Source organism: Parambassis ranga, chromosome 2, assembly GCF_900634625.1.
Source record: "Parambassis ranga chromosome 2, fParRan2.1, whole genome shotgun sequence".
NCBI classification, from domain to species: Eukaryota; Metazoa; Chordata; class Actinopteri; family Ambassidae; genus Parambassis; species Parambassis ranga.
The window spans coordinates 24,438,691-24,456,322 of record NC_041023.1 but is presented as its reverse complement, the minus strand read 5'-3'; the positions used below and the strand labels follow the sequence as shown (position 1 = coordinate 24,456,322).

The following is a 17,632-nucleotide window of genomic DNA, read 5'->3' as shown; positions in this document are numbered from 1 at the left end:
GAAAAGAACAGCCTGTACTGTCCCGGGCTCCCTCCCACCGCTGCTCTGACTGGCTGCCTCCTAAGTGGTCTGCTTTTCCTTTCTGCTCTGATTGGAGACAGGGATGCCAGTAACTGCAAACTTTTTTTCCTCCCCCCTCCTCCCTCTCCTCATCTCTCTTTTCCTCAGGACGTGTTGTTTTCAACTTTGGAGGCAGAGCTGGGCAGCGACGGCAGCCAGAGTCTGCTGCTGCTGCTGCAGCCAGGATGGACGGCAGGACTCCATGTTTTTTTTTGTGTGCAAACAGGTCACAGCTGTAAGGGATCGATCATATCAGCAGTGTGAAGGGTTTAATCGGAAAAAAAACAAGCAAAAATAAACAACCAGCATGAAATCCATTATTAGGCTCAGTTTAGCATTTTTATTTATTTCTCTTAGAAACATAATGAAAATATATATTTACAAAAAATGCATGGAAAATCTGCTTTGGGAAGCCATACACACACCCACGAAAACATAAATAACTTAGAATTTTTCAGTGTTCTTCAAAAAAAAAAAAAATAAAAAGGCACACAGGTACACTTTAAAGTTTTACACCAGCTGGTGTGAACTTGTTTTTTTTTCTGCCCTCACTCAGAATGACAAACAAGTGCAATTACATGTTCCACATGAAATCCACACCACAAACAGGATTCTTTGATTCACATATTTGCATATACTAAAAGAAAAGCCCAGTGATTGTTTTTAAACATATGTTATCTATGTTCACCTGGACCACAGCAAACAAGGGGGGAAGGGAGGAGGAGGGCTGTGTTAGGATGTGTGAGGACACTCAGCTGATTTTTTAAAAAAAGTCTTAGGATTATTAGCAAATACTGTTAAAAATTTGGTTGGATATTGCTCAGCAGTTTAACCACCCTCCTGCCAGAAGGAAAAAAAAATAAAATAATGACATTAAATTTGGGAGACGGGGGATTATTTGCATGTAAACTTTATCTATCATGGCTGTTCCCAGGTACATGTGTGGCCAAAAAAAATAAAATATGGGAGAATAAAGCCACAGACATGTTGCGTCCACAGAACCCTGACTTTTAAAAAAAAAATCTGCATTTTTTTAACATCAATTTACCTGAATAATGATACAAATGACCACTATAACAAAAATAAGAGTTCTCTGCTGGAAATTGCACTGCAACCTCCCGAGTCAAATTCACACTAAACACACTTAATAAAAGATACGAAAAAGAAGCATAATATGCTTTCTTATGTGCTACATCTGAAACATAGGTAGTAGATTTAATAATTAAAAAAAATATGAGCAAACCTCCATTTGCACACTGCTACATCGTCTGCTGCTTCTGAGGCAATTTAATGAGTGCCAAAACTTTGATAGTGTACATATTCAGTGCTTGTGCAGCTTCTCCTCTTCCTCCCTTCTTTAGGATGAAGCTGCTTGTTTTTTTTAAACAAATAAAAATAATAAAAGAAAGTAAAAGTCTCTCCCCTCTTGTCAGATGATGAGAAAAGGCTACAGTATTCCATCAGCCGCAGGTCGCTGCGCTCTGCGGGACACAAAGAGGACACGGCCACAGTGAGAAACAGCTGCACGCAGATTACAGAGGGAACATGCGCATGTGTGCTGATGTTGCAGCAGGAAAGCTGCTCGTGTTTGCGCTGTCTAACCTGGGACTGTTTCACTGGACCTCCGCGCAGTCCTCCGGCCTGCTGGGTCTCTTCTTCTCCTCCTCGTCCTCCGCCGCAGCAGCGACAGTTAACGCCTGACTTCCTGCACCCTTCGACGGGCCTTCATCATCATCATCATCGTCGTCGGTATGCAACCTTTTACTCCAATGCTCGCTGGAGCAGCGACCTACAGAAAAGCGCAGAGAGGTTGTGAGGGTGCTGTGAAACTGCTGCGTCCTCTTACGTCTCCTAACTTCTAAACCAGGGGTCACCAACACGGTGACCGCGGGCACCAGGTCGCCCCCAAGGACCACAAGAGTCGCCCGCTGGCCTGTTCTAAAAATAGCACAACTTATCAGTGAGCTGCGTCTAAAATTTAATTTTATTCTGTTGTTATTCTTTTTTAATTACACTTGTATTTAGATAGATGTGAAAATGACCATCTTTGAAATAAATACTAAAAAATGTATTATATATGTAGCTTAGGCGAACTCTGACCTATTTAGTTCAAAGGTTAGATAGTGCGCATGTCAAAACTTTAGCCCTTGTGGCGAGTAAGCTAGTAGGCGCAGCGAAGATGGAGAGCTGAAGGCAGTTTCTAACCCCAAAAACATACATGGCAGAAAAAAGAAAGAAAACGTATCACTTTCACAGTGAATGGGAGGAAGAGTTCTTTTTTACTACTGTAAAAGAAACGTGTGTGTGTCTCATTTGTGGAGCGACTGTGGCGACAGCAAAGCGGCACAATGTCGAGAGACACTTCACTACATGTCACAGGAGCTATCATGCTAACTACCCACCGGGAAGCGCGCTACGGGCAGAAAAAGCCCGTGAGCTAAAGGCGTCTTTGGGTAAGCAGCAGTCTTTTTTCACGAGACCGGCGAAAAAATCCCAAAAAGCAACCGAAGCCTCGTTTAGAGCTACACATTTTCTGATCAAGAAGAAAAAGTGGTTTTCAGACGGAGAAGTTTTCAAAGAAGCAATGATGATAATTGCTAACACTGTACTTAAAGACGAGAAAAATGGAACTGATTTAATCTCCACTCTCTCCGATGTCCAACTGGGGGCATCTACGATGGCTAGACGACTGTCAGCTATGTCCGGTAACTTGGCCGATCAGTTGGACCGGGATCTGGCGAAGTGCAGGTGGTTTAGCATACAGTGCGACGAGTCTGTGGATAGCAGCAGCACAGCACAGCTGTTGGTCTTTATCCGGATGGTGTTTGAAGATTTCTCCACAAAAGAAGAACTCCTCACACTACTGCCCCTAAAGACAACTACGAGGGGAGCTGACATTTATAACGCGGTGAAGGAGTTTTTCGTGCAGAAAAAGGTACCACTGGAAAAGCTGGTAGCAGTAACTACAGACGGGGCTCCTGCTATGATCGGCCGACATACAGGTTTCATTGCTCACTGTAAAGGTGACCCAGACTTCCCCAAATTTCTGCATTACCACTGCATCATTCACCAGCAGGCGATCTGTGCCAAAGTGATCGGCTTTGATCACGTAATGACTCCCGTTGTGAAAATCATAAACAGCATCCGCTCCAAAGCGAAACAACACAGAACATTCAAGCTGCTATTGGAGGAGATGTCAGCTGAATATGGTGACCTGCTGCTACACACAGAAATCCGATGGCTCAGCAGAGGACGAGTTTTACTTCGTTTTTTGTCACTTTTGAGTGAAATCAAAGAGTTCATGCAGTCCAGAGGTGAAGATGCCTCCCTGCTGGAGGACACAGAGTGGACACTTGACCTTGCATTTTTAACGGACATTACTAGGAAACTAAACCACCTGAACCTCGAGCTGCAAGGCAAAGATAAGACTGTTGTTGATATGATAAGTGCTTTAAATGCATTTAAAGCTAAGATGAACATTTTCTCTGTGCATTTGCAGACAAAAAAGGTGCTGCACTTTCCCTCTGTGCAGTCTGTGTTGCAAGACAATGCTTCTGCATCTGAGACATTTGACAAAGCTGCAGAAAAGTATTGTCAAGTCATACACAGACTTGGGCAAGAGTTTGAGAATAGGTTTTGTGACCTTGATCAGCTTGAGCCATGTGTGTCATTCATTTCCAATCCTTTCCTGAACGTGGACATAACATGTATTGCTGAGCAACTAAGTGAAACATTCAGCTTAGATGCTGGACAGGTTGAGATTGAAATCATAACCTTGCAAAATGACCTCCACCTCAAAGCCTACCAGACTGCACCAAACTTTTGGTGCCTTGTTGACAAAGAAAAGTACAGTGGAGTATGCACAGCAGCCATGAAGGTTGCCAGTCTGTTTTGTTCAACATATCTCTGTGAATCTGCATTTTCTGACATGAACTTCATCAAGAACAAACATAGAACACGCCTCACTGATGCACACCTGCAAGACTCACTCAGAGTTGCAGTGTCAAGTTACACACCAGATTACAATACACTGGTGAACAGCATGCAATGCCAGTCTTCCCACTAACAAAGAAACATATATCAGATGTTGACATGGCAAAGGTGAATTAAAATATTGAAAAAAGTTTGTTCATGGAATGTAAGAGATATAGTTTTGTTTTGTAAACATTCCAAAATTTATATTTTTTTGAAACATGGTGCAGCATTGTTCATGATTTGTTAATATTATTAAGGGTGTGTCTGTGGCTAAGGAAAATGGCACATTTCTTCTATAAAATATTGTAGAAGTGATCATCTGAAAATGTAAAAGAAAATGCTGAGATAATAGAATTAAAGTATTGAATATATCTGGTATTTTCCCTCCTTGTTGTCATTGTTGATCATTATTATAAGAAATCATTAATGTGATCAGTGTCTTCACATAGGTATCGTTAAAAATTCTATAAAACTAAAGGCAAAGAGAGCAGATTTGTTATTTTATAGGAGTGGTTGCCCTTTATATGACTCGATACCCATGAAGTAGCTCACGGTTTCAAAAAGGTTGGTGACCCCTGTTCTAAACCCTGACACGAGCCGCTGCTGCTCGGTGGGAAACACCGACAGCTCTGTTCACTTCCTCACCTGAGTCTGCGGAGTGTCTTTTCCGTGAAGCGCTTCTGTCTGGCGGGGGAGCCGCCCGCCTCTCACCGCCCTGCACCTCCTCCTCCTCGCCTTCCAGCCGGCTTTCGGGCGAATCCACCTCTGCCCGCGGCCGCTGCCTCCTGTGGGGCTGCCTGCGATAAAATTCCGGTGCGTCCCGGTCCTCCTGCCACACGTAGTTGCGCGGGGAGAGCGGTCTCTCGTTGACCGGATCATAATTATATCGCTCCTCGAAAGCCTCCACGTCTCCCTGAACCGAAGCCTGCAAACACCTCCGTATCTCCTCTGGGTCAGGTGTACCGAAAAGGTTTCTGCGGACCGGAGGTCTGACGTTGTCCGGCTGCCGCGCGTCCACCCGCTCTACCGTCGGGCTCGCGTTAGAAAGGCGAACATCTGACATTTTGTTGCACATATGACAAGCTCGCAGTCACAAACCAAACCTTCTCAAACGGCTATTTCCCCAGCAATAATCCTTCCGAATGCAAAGTCACAGGAACGATGCATGCGTATCCTCCGCGCGTAGCATCCACGATAAAAAAAAACCTGCGTACGCGCAAAAAAAAAGTGGATTTAAAGTGTGTCCAAAGCGCGCAGCGGGCCAGTTAAAGAGAGCCACTCCTGTCAAGTCCTGTAGTAAAAAGGCAGATGAAAACACGACAAGTCAAAACAGCCAACATGGCGTTAGAGGGAGCAATGAGTGAAGAAGAGAAGTTGACATCAAGGACTATTTAAACAGAAGGCGATTCATTGGTTGCGCAGTAGGACCGCCCATTGAGCTCCCTCTCTTAAAGTTGAACAGGGGTAACAACAACACAGAGCTGAATTGGATTAACTCCGCGCGTGAATATGGCCTAATGATGTGGAGAGGAGAGGCTGGAGGTCCAAATGAGGCTGTGATCATGTTTTATCTTTCCATTAGCAGCTGATTTATCAGATGAGACATTAAAACCAACAGTTAAAGGTCAGACACTTTTATTTCAGCACATTTGCAGCCGTGTCTTCCTGAACTGTAAGATGAGACAGATAACGGTTAAGTGTGACACCTGATAAGAAAGCTACATTTATCTGAGTGCCAGTGCCAGGCCTCAGCCTGGCTGCCGGTACTATCACATGAATCAATCATGAAATGACTGTATGAGCTCTGACAGATATCACTGCTTGATCTGATTTGGAGTCACATAAACAGCTTAGGCACACTTGATTCAATCAGTAGAAATCTATTCAGTTACAGATTCAAGGTTACTGGAGGACACACACACGCTCAGTGACATTTTTATGCAGGAAAACACACACACACACAAACACACACACACACACACAAAATGCTGAAATTTGGCCCCTGATGACATCAGCTCTCCAGCAGGAGGCTTCCGTCATCATTGGCTCGGTGCCTATCGCTGTCAGACTTTGCCACCGGTGCCACAGGGGTGGTTTGTGTGCTTCGCTGGCTGTAATTGCTCATGTGTGCTCAGAATGTAAGCACAGAGAATGAGCGACTTCTCCCCAAGGGCTCTCAGTTTGCATCTAAGGAAGGAATTCACCTTCCACGCCACCTAATTTATTTTCTGTGCATCCCAGAGCAGGGACGGCGAGCCCAGCAGTTCAGAATGTGTCATCTACATTCCTGTGCAGTAAAACCGCCTCACTGGGCCTGCCTGTGCGGCCATGCTGTTCCAATTAAGCCGTCGATGTTATCGCACAGATCGCACTTAATCCATAATGTGTTTATGCTGCTGCAAACTGTGCACACTGCAGGACGGAGCAAGCCACTGAAATGCAAACACATTCTCATGATTACAAGCGAAACGTCAATCCGTGCAGAGCTTCTCTGCACAGGAACCAAAAAAAAAAAAAAAAAATATCTCCACCAAACAGCATTTTATTCTCACGCCTGTGCAGTATTAGGACATGGGAGTAACACAGCTAAATGAGACCGAGTGGGATGATGCAACCGCACCAGAGTCACTCACTAAAACAAACAGTAGTTACACAGTTACTACACTGCTTTGAGTCATACATTCATAGCTGCATTCATAGCTTCCAGATTAGTTTCTGAACTTTAAAAACAGGATGGAAATGATAGAAGCATGTAGCTGCCACGCCAGGAGCAGAAAAAGATCCGAATCACATTATAACAACATACAAAGTAAAAACAAGAAGCTTTTCATGTTATAGAGTGATTATAGTGGCTTGTTATAATGAAAAAAGTTTATTGTTAGAAGGGGTGAGGTTTGTATGTTGTAATAATGTGAAGATATCTTGTTATAACGCTTCACATTATGATGTGATACTGATCCGTTTTTCTTTATCAGCAATAAACTTCCATAAAAATACAACTGCTGTGGAGTGGAAGATCATTTTTACCACCTCAAAATAAAGGTAACATTATAAAGCTGTATCTGTTGTCTGATATGACACGATTTTTCTTTAATAGACCATATTGCTTGAGATAATAAAGCACTTGGGTCACCACACAGTGTGGTCTGACTTTGTTGTTTACCAAACCATCTACATTTCATGTAGCTGAGCAAACAGCGGAGCGCAACCAAGCAGAGTCTTAATAATAAACCACCAACTTCTGTGTGAAATTCACTGCTGTACGGTTAATAAATCCCTTTTTAACAGCAGCTAGCTCACCAACAAGATGAATACTAGCTGACTTTTTGTGTCCACCATAAACTCATTCACTGTTGTTTAGACTCCGTTAGTTTACCAATAATAACAATGCTGCACAAAGTGTTGTTTTTTTGCATTTGGACCCTTTTGAACCCTTTTTTTCTGGCCTAAGTGTGCTCAGACATTGGTCATAGACTGGTGATGGATGTGAAACCTCTTGTTGGCTGTCAGGAGTCGGCAGTCTGAGCCTTGGAGTTCTGCCTCTTCTTCGTCAGCTCAGCCTGGATCTGATGGGGGAACTGGTCCAAGTGCTTGTTGACACACTGCATGCAGAACCTCTTGGTGTAGAAGAGACTGCAATCCTGGCGGAGTAGGAAAGCAAAGGTCAGAACATACAGTCACACCAGCAGGTGAATAAATTTTATTTTTATCCTGCATGCTAAGATATACAGTCTAAAGGCGTCAAATTGATTAAAAGACCCATTCAGAACGTCATCTGAGGGAAACACACAGATGCATGTTTTTCTGCTGTATCATAGCGAAATATAACAGGAGATATTATATATATATATATATATATATATTGCAGTAATATGATGGTCCTTACCGATCCAACACAGACACGCATGCTGCACAGGCTGCAGGTGGATCCCAACACCAGAAACTTCTCCTTTTCTGCACTGAAAGGGTCTTTGGTAACAAAACACTCCTCAAGCAGCCTGAGGGAGGACACACAGAGCCAGCTTCAGTATAACTCACTTTATGTTCTGTTGGACAAAGCTGTGGCTCAAGCAGGTTACTTGTAGTGGAGGGCTAGTTTCACATAGCAGCTAACAGGGCTAGCTTTAGCACAGACGGACGAGCAGCTCTTAAAAAAAAGGAGCATATCGCTACATTTCCACTTACACAATGGCTCTGGTGTTGGGTGGTTTCTGGCCGTAGTACGTAAAGGGACTATTTAAACCACACAACTGGCAAGTAAACATTTTTTCATTTGTAGTTTGCTCCATCGTTCACACGACACAAAACTTCCTGGTTTTTATTCAGGCTCCGCTCCGGCCATGTTGTTTCATGAAGCTTTACCGCCACCTACCGGCTTGGCGGAGTACAGCAACTCGCAGGATATAAATACGTACAAACATTAGGAGTGTATAAATAAAATTGATTTTAGTTCTGATTTACAGCAGTAAATAAATATGTATATGTTTTCGCAAAAAAGTACATTAATTATTGAACTATAAATCATAAACATAAATATGTATATCCGTCAAATCACAGTGTTACAAATAAAACTAGTTAAATATATTAGTTTATTTTAGCTACCACATGATTCATTTTATTGAGACAGTTACAATATTTTTATATGATAAACAAATGTATCTAAACTGTGGCTTCATGCTGCACTGGGGATTTAAAGTGCAGACTGCTTCACTGCTACACGTCCCTGTCATTGCAGTCACCACATTCTTATTATATTTACAAAATACAGCATAAATCAGATTGTGTTTGTGGTCAAAATATTCAATGTTGGCCAATGTAAAAAAAAATAAAAAAAAATGTTAAAAGTGGCTTTCTATGAGTAAGACACAGGAAACTACAGGTTTTAAAAGATGGCTGCTTCTTAAGTAAAAGTCGAAAAAGAAAAAAATGATGGCACTATATGAACACTACATACAAAGAGAGTTGTCTGACTTTGATAAGGCATTAAGGCAAAATTAGCATTTAGCTTCAGTGCATGCATGGCTTGATTGTTGTTCAAAGTTTGTATAAAAAGGCTGTAATCCAGTATTTTAACCCACTCCACAGTACATTACCAAGCATAATGGCATCAGGTATTTGTACTCCCTCATGCTAACTTTTCAGTACATGTCCCTGTATATCTCTTGCAGGAGCGGGTGCAGCGACGTCTCCTCTGTCGTCTTGATTTCCTGCACCAACTGAGCGTGCTCCGTCACCAGCTCTCGGAGGTCAGCCAGTTTCTGCAGCAGTCTGGGAAAGAGGAAGCTGTCATCGGGATGGTTGGCCAGCAGGTGGAGCCGCAGTGCCTGAACGATGCTCTCCTGCAGCTGCTCTACCAGAGGGGCGTCCACCAGGCCAGGACGGTCTGAGAGGGTCAAAGATAATCAGGAATCTGCTCTCTTACAGGATGATTTGTTTATTTGTTGTTATCCATGCGTGTCCTTACCTCCACAGCAGATAATAGCAGCCACAAAAAGGGCCAGGTCGCTGTCGTCCAGCTCCAGAGAGTTGAAACGTGTGGCAAACTGGAATTTAGGCTCCATCATGTCACTGAATGGCCGTCGGAGGCTCTTGAGGAACTCACGGGTGATGAAGCCTCCACCACGAGCCACCAAGAGACCATCTTTGTTCATGCAGGAGGCCAGAAGGGTGAAGAGGGCTTCATAAACGCCGTACTTTAAGAGGGTCACCTGCAGGGAGGCAAGGATTTTTAATGGGTTTATCTAAAGACTCTTTTCTTCTCACAGGGATCATTAAACCCACCTGGTCGTTCAAATCCAGGTTCAGGAAACCTGGCACAGCCTTGGCAAACTCTGTTAGCTCCGTGACCGTCTCCACCGAGGTGCTCTGGCAGCAGAGGAAGAGCCTGGCCTCCGCCTCCCTCTGCTGCAGCTCCCTACATGCCACAGCCAGGCTCACCTGTCCAGCTGCAAGGCTGCTCTCAGACTCCGGGTGTTCACCGTTCACCATGTTGGCCGTCAACGTCCTCTCTGCCAGCTGAAAAGTCTCCATGTCATGTATGATGAAAGGCTGCTGGAAGAGATAGAGGTGTCTGTGACTGACACAGAAATATGGAGCGAAGAAGATGTTTGGACTTCAGCTCACCGGCTTGCTGGTTTTCCCGGCAAGTACAAGGCGCGCTTTTGCCTTGTTCATGTTGAAGTTCTTCATGTAGGCCTCGTGAATGTGCTTGACCAGAATCTTATGATCAGCCTTCATGGGGCTCTCCACATCCTTCTCCACCATCTTGCTTTCTTCCTTGAGCTTCATCTTTTCTGCCTGAGGCATCCGACCAAACCGAATAGCTGCAGCATAAAACATGAGAAACGGCTGTAATTCCACATGCAGACATCCGGCTTCTGCAGCAAGTATGCATGGGTCCAAACCAACGAACAAACAAACAGGATCTGGTGCATTCTGTTCTATTTCTATTCTTCTGTGGCATGTCATCATCCTCTCGTGTTTCTGACACTGCAGCAGGGGGCCCTTATAACAAACCCAATGACCCTTCAGCAGTCAGCAAAGATGATAGGCCAGATGTGGAGCTTGTGTTTTGTGTCAAGCTGGCTCTAACGGGACTGATATATAAAAACCCACTCAATGTACAGCATGTTATATCACAGCAGAGCTGGTGTTGCTCTGAAATGCTCTGAAAAATGCTATTCCTCCTATGCAACAGTCTCACAGTGTCACGAGTAGAGCAATCATGTTGTATCCTGGGTGCTCCTAGACCGGGGACGTAACACTTGTTATTTCTGGGTGTGGTTTTAACCGTTTTGACCGTTACCATTGTGAGACATGCCCACAGAGAGGCACTTGTGGAATCTGCAGTACTGGCATTTGTTGCGGTTCTTCTTTTGGATTTTGCAGCTGCGTTCACACTTATCATACTCCAGCTTCAGTCTGACGGTCCTCCTGAAGAAACCCTGGTTCAAACAGAAAAAACAGGAGTCTGTTATTAGCAGGAAATATTGGAATTAAGCTTTTTAAACCATGTTTTGTCCAAAGCAATAAGCATTGTTAGTCCAGGAATTTAGATTTAGATACAGGTGTGTTATGATGTATCATCTGCTACCTGTAGACAATGGTCAGTGAAGTGATTATAATGTGATATATATGCATTCTGTTAAGCTCTGGTAGGACCGGTGTTATTTTCCATTATGGACGGATGTCTATTCTTAAAGAGAGACGCACTTGAAGCCGTGCAGCAGACCTTGACCTTTTTGAAGACGATCCCTGATTGGATGAGACAGCCTGCTGAGAAGCGGGCAGCAGACCAACACAAGCTAACAGAACATGCCAAAACATATAATCCTCTGATGTACTCTCACACATACACCTACGTATATCACTGAGATGTCAGTCAGGACAGTCCTCAGGCCTCATATCTGGACCCACATGGTCATAACATGCATCAGCCATTGTCTTACACAAGGTCCCGGTTGCAATGTTGTGCAGTTACAGCACGCTCTTATTAAGTGTTATGTGTCACACCAGTTTGTGTGTCACTGTTTAAACCAAAAATATCGAGTCATCAGAAGAGAGGAACAGACGTGTTTACGGTGTGCACGTCCTGGCAAGTCTGTGTGTGGGAAAACAGGCCAGCAGAGGCTGGAACTGCACTATGATGTCTCACCTGAGAGCAAAGAGGCAGATTGTGCAAAGAGTGCAGATTATTTTAAAGGCTTTTTTCTGTCATAACACCAACAACAGGGCCTGCAGCACATTCACCCTGCTCTTTTGAGTGAGGTGCTGAAAATACAGAGACTGTCTGGATTTTTTTAAAAACATTTTTTTATAGGCAATATCGTCGGTCAGAGCGTCAGCCTGCAGCGTCAAACAGTTAGAGGCTGATGTGTTCCTGCTTCAGAATAGCAGCAGTCTGACACGATGATAGGTGTGCCAAGACAGAAGGTTGCTCTGACACTGGTTGTGATTCTGATACATGAGGTGTTGGTCTAGATCAGAAGCTGTATATGAAGATGGACAACATGACATAAAAAACATCTGGATCGCCCCCTGGTGGCTGGCTGCAGCCCTGTCTCCTCCCTGATCTGTCTTCAAATGCTCATTGTTTTCCACATGTTAAATAGTTATTATTGGGGGGAAAAGGAGGGATGTGGGTAAAACAGTGACTCAGTGACTTCGCGAGTTACTGTGCAAACTGTTCGCTTCCAAGATGGCGTCTTTTTCCCCACAGAGACTGACCGCGTGGTCAGTTTCTTCATCACATTCACTTACTGTCCGGTTGTTGCAGATTGATGCGTTTCTGAGTCCCTGTGAGAGGGTCCAACATTCGCCGTGTTGGTAGCGTCAGGCTCCACCTATATTCACCTATAGGTTACCTCTCCTATTTATTGCCACTTTGGAGTGTTTTTATGGCGAACCAGGTTTAACATGGGGGTCTGTGGGGGGTGGGCTTCACTTCTTTATTGCATCAATAATAGGGTCTTTTAGCAATATTATAGTGCAATCTCTGGGCTATTGTGTAGCTGATGGGAAGAAATATAAAAGTTAGGAGGATGCACAAGGCAATAATGAGACTTAATTATATACTTAAATATTGCACATATTTGTTTTTGCATGTACAATCTCTTAACATATTTGCACATTCTAAACGTCCTACCTCTGTACATAGAACTGCACATTTTGCTTATTTTATTTTTCCTATTGATTATTCATATTTTTATTTATTCTTATGCCTAAGTCTACTGTTTCTTTTTTTTATCTTAATTTAGTTGTTGTAATAAAGTCATATGAAGGGAACTCGCAAAGTAAGAATTTCATTGCTCCGTGTAACTGTAAAGTGCTGTGCATTTGACAATAAACTTCTTGAATCTCGAATCTTGAATCTTGAATCTTAATGATTTTAACAAACACCATCCTGCTCAGAGCTAATCAAACCCAGGAGTTACAGGCCAAAACAAACAAGCCCTGTGCAGGGTTTAGCATGAAGTGCAGTGCTCTGTGTCAGCTGTGTGTACATGTGTGTGTGTGTGGGCACTGAGTCGGGCTCTGTGCCAAGTGGGACAGAGGTAAGAAGTCATCCAAGGCCATCATATCTCCCACCTCACATGACCTAGTTACATGTTTCAGAAATTTTCCACTGGCCTCTAGGTCAGGCGCCTCTTCATGCCAGGCTGTGTGTGTAAGTTGCGTGTGTTCATGCATGTTTGAGCGTCTACACACACACACACACACACACACTGTGCAGCTCAATGCAGGAACACCAGCACATGTCATCAGAGCATTATATCTGTCTTTATGTGTAAATGTGTTTTCTCCTCTCTCACGTCACGGGACGTCACTGCTGTATCTGCCTGCACCGCCCCTGAGTCAGCATCTCACCTTGCAGCCCTCGCACGCGTGCACCCCGTAGTGGAAGCCCGAAGCTCTGTCCGAGCACACCCGGCACTCCAGGTTAAGGGGGCTGGAGCTGTCCTCTTGGCCGGCCGCTGCTCCACACACTCCTGAAGATGGACTGGAGGCCGGGGTCAAGGTGTCTGCAACAAGAGCGAGTCAGTTATCGACCGAATGAGGCTCTCCTCTGAGTTGACGAATCACAAAGACGAGCCAGTTATTCAAGCAAGAGATATCGCCAGCTGAATGTTACCTTAGCTTAGCATAAATCTATAATAAAATTTAGCACATCAGTTTAATATTCGTAATAAATTTTGAACGCTTAAGAACGCTGATTACTGGTCAAATGAACATATTTGGTCCGTGTAGAGTCAGGGTGGACTCTTGACCTCTTACCGGTGTCCATGTTAGAGGACAAAATACAGATGGCCCCTTAAGCAGGATTTAATTAGTGTCTCCAGCAGACCGAAAAGTTTTAGGAAATTTTTTTGAGTGCTGCTCTGGAATGCGGAGACGACATCATGGAGAATAGCTGATCTAATCTTCTGTTATCAGAGGGTCTTTAGTGAAAAACACACACATAAACACACAGTGAAATGGAGCCCAAAGGCCAGACGGTCAGTGCTGTTAATGATCCACTACAGACCAGGAGCTGCACTTTAACAGTGGGTCAGGAAATGATGAATAATTTGAAGGATAGTTGGTTAAAATCAAGTGTTTTTTTTTTAGAAGCATTTAGGATGGTTGTACTCACCCGGTGCAATGGAGCTCCTGGACCCAGAACCAGCACTCTGGTATTCTGGAAAATCAAACCCAAGCGTGTCGTCTCCTATAGACTGAGAGATGTCACGGAGATCCTCCATCAGGTCTCCACACAGAGGACTGTCCAGGAGGGAGTCCCCCAGTGGGGACGGGGGGCTGTAGAGAGTCCCTGCCATGGTGGAGCTCAGGGACCAGTAGGGACAACCCCTCACTCAGGACACAGTCTGTGATAAGAGAGGGCAGAGAGTGAGTATGGGGGCAACACACACCTCTCCAAACTGATAACCAGTAGGTGGCGCTGTGTGTGTCTGTCCTGGTTTATTTTCCCTCCCCCCCAGGTCAGACTGTGCTGATGATGTAAATCCTGTGTAAAAACCCCTGCCTGAAAGCCGCCTACCCTGATATTCCATCGACTCAGTTCTTAGAGAGGATGTTGGGAAAGTACTTTCTGATTGACACAGGCTGCCTCCCACCTGTTGTACCGCTTCAGCTATGAGGACACGCCCACCTGTGAACCATGTCACCTCAATAATAGGTGGTGATAACATCTCACAAAAAGGCTGATAACTAACTCTGCATCCACATCAACACACTTTTCAGTCCACTCTGACGCCTGTCTGTGGTCTACCTGTCTGTCTTAAAGCATACGTGGGTGGATGTTCGGGAGGTGGAGCTCAGCAGGCTGCTTCAGCCATCGTGCAGCATGTCAGCATTTTGTTCTGTAACACTTCCAGGAACTCAGAGCAGCAGATGTTACTGCTGTTTTGTGGTAAACTTAAGACTTGTTGTGTGTTTTATTTTGGCTGTGAAACCGCTTGTCAAAATAAAAATGGGCAGACAAGACGAGTCTCTCACAGTTCATTTACATTATTGCGACACATCTGTGTTGTTAGTAAGGTTTGGCTTAGACTCAGTTTACACAGCTGTATGCATCTGGAAGGAAACGTGCAGGGTGTTTGAAACCTTGTGAACCATTTAGAACTGCCTGCATAAATATGATCCAAAACATGAGACAGAAATATTAGATTGAATTAATGAAAATGATCCAATATTACATATTTGTGAGTTTTAGTCCATCCTCCAACAGCTTCAGTTTCTTCACATGAACTGCTTGTTTCAGGTCCTTCCACAACATTTCTGTTGGACTTGATCCTCTATAACCATTCTTCTGTAGAACCACTGGTGTGTTTCAGGTCGTCCTGGTCCAGATGCTACAAAACACACCTGAACCATGATACTACCACCACCATGCTTCACAGAGGGGATAAGGGGCTTATGCAGAGTTTTCCTTTCTCCACATATTTCCCAGAATCCCTCTGGTTTCGGGTCAGGCAGCAGCGTTCATTTTGGAGAGCAGTGGCTTTCTCCTTGCAGCTCTGTTCTCCTGACGATGGATTCATGACCATTCAGTCTGGAGCGTTCCTTTGTGACCACCCTGGGCTGGTCGTTGTTGGTCTTTTCTGTCTGACTGTGGATTTGTGGACTTTAGAGATGGTTTGTAACCTTTTCTGATTCTCATTCCATTGACTGAAAACACCTCTCTTCATATTTAATCATCAATGTTATAGATTTGCATACGTTTACCACAAACAGATGAGTAATATAGGACCATTTTCTTGAAGAAATACATCACTAAATTAAATATTTCTGTTTTATTTGCTCATCTGCTGATGTTCTGGGTCATATTTACACAGAGAAATAAAAAAATAAAAGGATTCACAAACTTTCAGGCGGCCCTGTATCTCATTTGAGACATGTTCCCTGATGGCTGGAATAGACAATCGGGTTAAAATAGTGCTCTTATCTGTGGATCTGAAGACGTGCGCTCTGTTAACAGTTAACTCAGACAGGGAGGACATAATTGATCACAACATGTTCGTTCTTGTTTGTGTTGCAGGTTTCAGGGGACAGGTCCTGACAGCGCGCCAAAAATGTGTAATCAGGGAAATATTTGTGTGCGCAAAGGGATGTGCTGTCTGCCGCACCACACAGAGGGCCTACATGATTCTGCTTTTATTTGCTGGTTGTTCAGACTGTAGACGGTGAAACTGTGGACTGGTACTGACCAGTCAGGCTAGTACTTTAGCCTGCACCTGGCAGTCTGCGGAGGTCTTTTTTCTGTCTAAGGGTCAGTTGGGCAAGTGTGCTGCTCTCTATCACAATAAACAGCAGATAACTCTACAGTAAGGTCACTAAGTTCATGAACCTTTAAATTGATCAGCTATGGAGCCACTGAGGCCATTTAAACAACTTTTGACCCTCTTTACAGCGTGGCAACCATCACCGCACTGCATCCGACTTATATCACCCAGAGGTGATCCTGCCATGTTGACAGCATCTGAGTCCACCTAAACTTCCAGTTAATCTAAATACAGGCAAAGAGGTGCAAGCAGCAAACAATGTCTATGGAAACTGCACTTGACACCAGCTTCATTTCTTAGCCCAGAGATTGCTGCTTGGTCCTGAATTCAATTCATATGCATAGCATCCTTTACAGACCAGATTGTCTCTGGCACAAGAAACTGAAGACCCTGACCCAGAGCAAAAAGTTGAAGCAGCAGCGCTGGTGGCACAGTACTAAACACAACCTTGCCACTCCGTCTCCCATGAAAGACAATCCAGATCAGAGTATAACGGCTGTTCTCTAACGATCCACCACCCAGAAAAAAGGGGGGCACATCTTTACATGTGTCTACTGTGTGAAATCTTTTTGTTACAACTGGTCAAAAATCAAGAAAATTCTAATCTGACAAGTGGATCCCACACAAGAATGAACTTTATTCACCTGATTTGGCACCATCTGAGTGCTACTTCAATCCTTTAGAGAAACTCGGAGCTCATTGATGGATGATAGCGTCATTGCCATGGCAACCACCTTAAAGACCTCTACAAAAAATGCTGAACTGAATGTGTGTGTGTAAATCCAAACTTTTCCCCCTTCTAGTTTGGGCTACAGACTAATGTTCATGCTGCTTTCTGTCTGTGGAGGTATTATTCAGTAGGTCGACAGCATTATTTCCCCTTCCACAGACAGAAGGTCCTGGCCCAGCCCACGTTCCCCCCCCTTCACCTCTGAGGACATTGTGTTTTTAACTCCCAGAGGAACCATAATCCCAGACAGGTCTATCTTTAGGACACATGAGAAGAGGAAACGTCAGCAGGACTCAACAAAGCATGTTAGCAGATGACTACAACATGGAAACACAACACACCCACAACCTGTACAAGATGCCTTCATCACAGACTGTCGTCTCAAGGTGGACACATCATAGATCTGCCAGTCTTGACCAGCTGTGTGGACCTTTGACCTCAGTTAAATGTTGGTTAAAGTCTTGCTGCAGCTGTTGAGGCAGTGTCCTTACATCTAGACAACACAGGAAGCTAATAGGAGGCTCACACACACATAAACCACACACCAATCCTGTAACACTGAAAGCTTCTTACAGCTTTATAATCA

General features: G+C 44.1%; 3 protein-coding genes across 4 annotated transcripts; all 3 read right to left on the bottom strand.

Moving 5' to 3' along the window:
* Nucleotides 1–373: 373 nt before the first annotated feature.
* On the bottom strand, nucleotides 374–5,397 carry cdkn1ba (cyclin dependent kinase inhibitor 1Ba). The gene is made up of 3 exons (XM_028397397.1): nucleotides 4,681–5,397; nucleotides 1,663–1,849; nucleotides 374–1,541 (listed from the first exon to the last, which is right to left on the bottom strand). Exons 1-2 carry the CDS (start codon nucleotides 5,108–5,110, stop codon nucleotides 1,674–1,676), a joined length of 606 nt encoding a protein of 201 aa, XP_028253198.1. The 5' UTR covers nucleotides 5,111–5,397; the 3' UTR covers nucleotides 374–1,541; nucleotides 1,663–1,673.
* Nucleotides 5,398–6,613: 1,216 nt separating this feature from the next.
* cdpf1 (cysteine rich DPF motif domain containing 1) lies at nucleotides 6,614–8,368 on the bottom strand. Its single transcript, XM_028397409.1, has 3 exons — nucleotides 8,221–8,368; nucleotides 7,922–8,033; nucleotides 6,614–7,676 (listed from the first exon to the last, which is right to left on the bottom strand). Exons 1-3 carry the CDS (start codon nucleotides 8,322–8,324, stop codon nucleotides 7,542–7,544), a joined length of 351 nt encoding a protein of 116 aa, XP_028253210.1. The 5' UTR covers nucleotides 8,325–8,368; the 3' UTR covers nucleotides 6,614–7,541.
* Nucleotides 8,369–8,610: 242 nt separating this feature from the next.
* Nucleotides 8,611–14,383, bottom strand: LOC114432131 (peroxisome proliferator-activated receptor alpha-like). 2 transcript variants are annotated; one of them, XM_028399943.1, is made up of 7 exons: nucleotides 14,168–14,351; nucleotides 13,402–13,556; nucleotides 10,841–10,979; nucleotides 10,159–10,358; nucleotides 9,817–10,086; nucleotides 9,500–9,743; nucleotides 8,611–9,418 (listed from the first exon to the last, which is right to left on the bottom strand). In XM_028399943.1, exons 1-7 carry the CDS (start codon nucleotides 14,349–14,351, stop codon nucleotides 9,174–9,176), a joined length of 1,437 nt encoding a protein of 478 aa, XP_028255744.1. In that variant the 3' UTR covers nucleotides 8,611–9,173. The 2 variants fall into 2 exon arrangements, with proteins under 2 accessions (XP_028255744.1, XP_028255745.1); XM_028399944.1 differs by having other exon boundaries at nucleotides 9,174–9,418; nucleotides 9,817–10,083; nucleotides 14,168–14,383.
* Between the last annotated feature and the right edge of the window lie 3,249 nt (nucleotides 14,384–17,632).